This window comes from Chelonus insularis, unplaced genomic scaffold (assembly GCF_013357705.1).
Source record: "Chelonus insularis isolate UGA/USDA-ARS -01 unplaced genomic scaffold, ASM1335770v1 contig_77_pilon, whole genome shotgun sequence".
Lineage (NCBI taxonomy): Eukaryota > Metazoa > Arthropoda > Insecta > Hymenoptera > Braconidae > Chelonus > Chelonus insularis.
This window is the reverse complement of record NW_023276746.1, coordinates 397410-401327: the sequence shown is the minus strand read 5'-3', so window position 1 is coordinate 401327 and position 3918 is coordinate 397410. Positions and strand designations below refer to the sequence as shown.

General features: G+C 26.5%; 1 protein-coding gene across 1 annotated transcript; it reads left to right on the top strand.

The window, feature by feature from the left end:
- Tbp (TATA binding protein) lies at window positions 1-2872 on the top strand. Its single transcript, XM_035090427.1, has 5 exons — window positions 1-279; window positions 520-650; window positions 738-981; window positions 1289-1487; window positions 2267-2872. Exons 1-5 carry the CDS (start codon window positions 1-3, stop codon window positions 2341-2343), a joined length of 930 nt encoding a protein of 309 aa, XP_034946318.1. The 3' UTR covers window positions 2344-2872.
- Window positions 2873-3918: the final 1046 nt, after the last annotated feature.

Below are 3918 nucleotides of genomic sequence, written 5' to 3'. Positions count from 1 at the left end.
ATGGATCAAATGTTACCAAGTCCTGGGTTCTCCATACCCAGCATTGGAACCCCACTTCATCAACCTGAAGAAGATCAACAAATTCTTCCAAATGCTCTCCAACAACAGCAACAGCAACAACAACAACAATCCCAACAGTATCAATTACAACAAATGCACACAATGAGTCCTGGTTTACAAAGTGGAATGTTGATGCTTACTCCTCAGAAAACTATGCATACCTATGCTCCTACACCTGCTTTTGCTACTCCTCAGAGTCTCATGCAACCCCAGACGCCGGTTAGTATGTTTATTTAATTAAGGAACAATTAATTAATATATACTATTATGTTTATTCAATACAAGTATTTGATAGATATTAATCTTTTTGAGTTGTGAAGTATTTCAGTGCTATGGTTTAATCAAGCAACTATTATTGATAAAAAAGCTTGATTCAGTTGTTTTTGTAGAAAATTTTATATTAAGCATCACAATTAGTAAATCAATACCAAAAATAATTCATTTCTTGATCATTTTTAGCAAAACATGATGTCGCCCGCTATCCAACCATCAAGCAACATCGCTCCAGCTTCCATAGGACCTTCAACACCTGGTCCAATGACTCCAATGACTCCTGCATCAGCAGACCCTGGAATTTTACCTCAATTACAGTACGTTTTTTGTTAAATTGTTAACGATTAATATATTCTATGTCTACAATCATTTTTTAAAATAATTATATGGTTTTTTTTTTGCAGAAATATTGTGTCCACAGTTAATTTAAATTGTAAATTAGACTTAAAGAAAATAGCATTACATGCGAGAAATGCTGAATATAATCCTAAACGATTTGCTGCTGTGATTATGCGAATTCGTGAACCACGAACAACTGCATTGATATTTAGCAGTGGCAAAATGGTGTGTACCGGTGCTAAAAGTGAAGAGGATTCACGTTTAGCTGCTAGGAAGTATGCTAGGATTATTCAAAAACTAGGATTCCCTGTAAGATGAAGATTTTTTTTTAGTTTAGTTACCATAGTAATAAAACTAGGATTATTGACATTTTTCTTCAACTTAGTTCATTTCAGTTATTTTGTGAATAATAAGGGATGGATAATAAAGCCTAGAGACCTTTTTGTGTGAAATAAAAAGAGTTCTAATCATTACATGAAACTTTTGTTCGTATTTTCTATAATTTACGAGATATTCGCCAAAAATTTAGTTTCAGTTACTATGGTGACTAGACAATCATAGATAAGAATTATTTCATGCTTATTATTATATTGATTTCTTTAAATTTATTTCTCAGGCAAAGTTTTTAGACTTTAAGATACAGAACATGGTTGGAAGCTGTGATGTAAAGTTTCCTATAAGGCTGGAAGGATTAGTTTTAACGCATGGTCAGTTCTCATCGTATGAACCTGAATTATTTCCTGGTTTAATTTATCGAATGGTTAAACCAAGAATTGTTTTACTCATCTTCGTGTCTGGAAAGGTGGTTTTAACAGGTAAATTTTCTGAAACAACGGTAATGATATATTTTAACTACTCGAGTTTTGTAAGATACTGAAAGTAGAACGCTAACTTTAATGTTACATTTTTTTTGACTAATCAGCATTGATTCTTAATGATGTTTTAATATAATTCTAATCAGGATAAGCTTTTAAAGATACATTTTAAATGATTATCCCTAACAATTTGCATTCTTTCTATCTAATACTATCCTAACTTTCTATTCAAAGAATAAATATTGATTTATTCAAGAAAATGTTTTCTTATCAAATCCACATATAAACTTCGATTTTATTATGAACAACGTATTTGGACTCATGTTATTTCTTTCCACCTTTTTTTTGTAAAACGATAATTGACCATTTGGAAAGAATTTTTCGTTTTTAATAAATATTTATAGCTTTTTTTTTCTCGAAAGCCTTTGAAAGCTCTGTTTTGTATGTAATAAAACTTATTCCAATCAGTACAAAATTTTAACAATGAAAATTGGAGTAAAGTTCCATTACTTTATATTTTAGATAATCTCCATTTTAAATATATAATTTAACAGTCTTAATCTAGACAAGACGTTCAGAAAATCAGTTCTAATCAATTGAAACAATTTTTTTTAAATTGAAACGACTTGAAATAGAAGTGAAAGTGTAATAATATTTTTTGTGTAAAATGAAGAGATCATTTTCTTTAATCTAAATATCACCTTCATTCACCATAAAAAATAAATTATTTTTGATTAATTTCAAAGTGAAAATATTGATAAAATATTTTTCTTTTTCAGGTGCAAAGGTGCGTCAAGAGATTTATGAAGCATTTGATAACATTTATCCAATATTGAAAAGTTTCAAAAAACAATGACATTTCACATTCATTGTTATTTTTTACGTGATATTTAATATTAATCAATAGAATAACTAGAAGAGAGCTTATCTGTTTTTTAATAATAATAATTAATTAATTCAAAATACTACATAACATGTGTAAACAGTATAAAAACCCCTAAACTCAGGGAATCCTTTGACAAATCTTCTATATAAAAAATTTCGAGTTTTCTTATTTCCATTTTGTAAAAGTTTCCTACAAAATTTTCTATTTTACTCTCACCAAATGCATCTTTTTCTGTTACACAAGCTACATAGTATTGTGAATTATTTAAAACAGAAAAATATTACTTTCGTCTATCAAATCTACTTGAATTTCATAGGCAAAATTAATTGCTTGAAATACTACTTTATCATACCATTATTAAGTCACATAGAACTTTTTAATTAATTTCATTATTTTACAAATAATTTACATAGAAATTTGTATTCACAAATTTCTATTAATTACAAAGAAAAGTCATTGGATGTGCCTTTAATGACATTTTTTCATCAACGCCTTCCTTTTAAAATATAAATAAAATCTCAATAATTATTTACAGACACACCTCTTAAATGGTCTAGTGTTATAATAAAGTTCGATTTATTACAAAAATTTAAACATTAACATTATCTTGTACAAAAGTATAAATATACATATATTTAGATAGTTGTCGCGAATTCTTTGAAGTTTACTTAGTAACTGAATTATTTAACAAAATGTACAAAAATAGTATAAAAATTAATTAAATTTTATCAGTCAAGGCAATTTTTGCATTAAACTTAATATTTAGCTATGATTTAATTATTGAATAACTGAGATGCTATGTTAGTGAGACTTTATTATTTATACGTTTATTTATAAGTCTATTGTTATATTATTAATTATATTAAATATACAAATGATTAGTAACTACTTTTAATAAAAGTAATTTGACAATATTTAAGACTTATTTTAAATAATTATGATTATTTATTAATTATTATAACAGTCGATTCAAACTAATAGTCAAATTTATATTAAGACAATCCTCATTTTACACAAAAAATAATCAATCTTACCATCTTGCGAAGGGAGATTCATTTTAAAATTATTTTATCACAGTCCAATGCTAGATGGACAACACTTTTTTTTTCTTTTAATAAATATGTTTATTAAGGCCATAGGCAAGAGGCGATGGTTAAGAAATATGAATTATTCATAATAAAATTTGAGTTTATTGACTCTTCAATAAATTATTTTAATTCTTCTACAAATTATTAATTGTGAGCACAACAAAACAATAGAAACTGAAACAATGAAGGTGCTTAATAGCTGTTCAGTATATTGTAGAAAGTATTTAAATTGAAACAATCATGTTTAATAAAAAAAAGAAGACTTTATGAGGCAGATAGACAACACTAACAACTTCTAGATGGAAAAATTACTAAGGCTAAAAAAAAAAATACCAGTTGAAATGAATACCTTATTTTTTATCTTTTTGAAAAAAATTTAATTAATTAGACAAATATTCCATTCTTTCAATATAAATTTTTTTTTTGTATAATGATGTTTTTTTTTGTTTACCCTTTT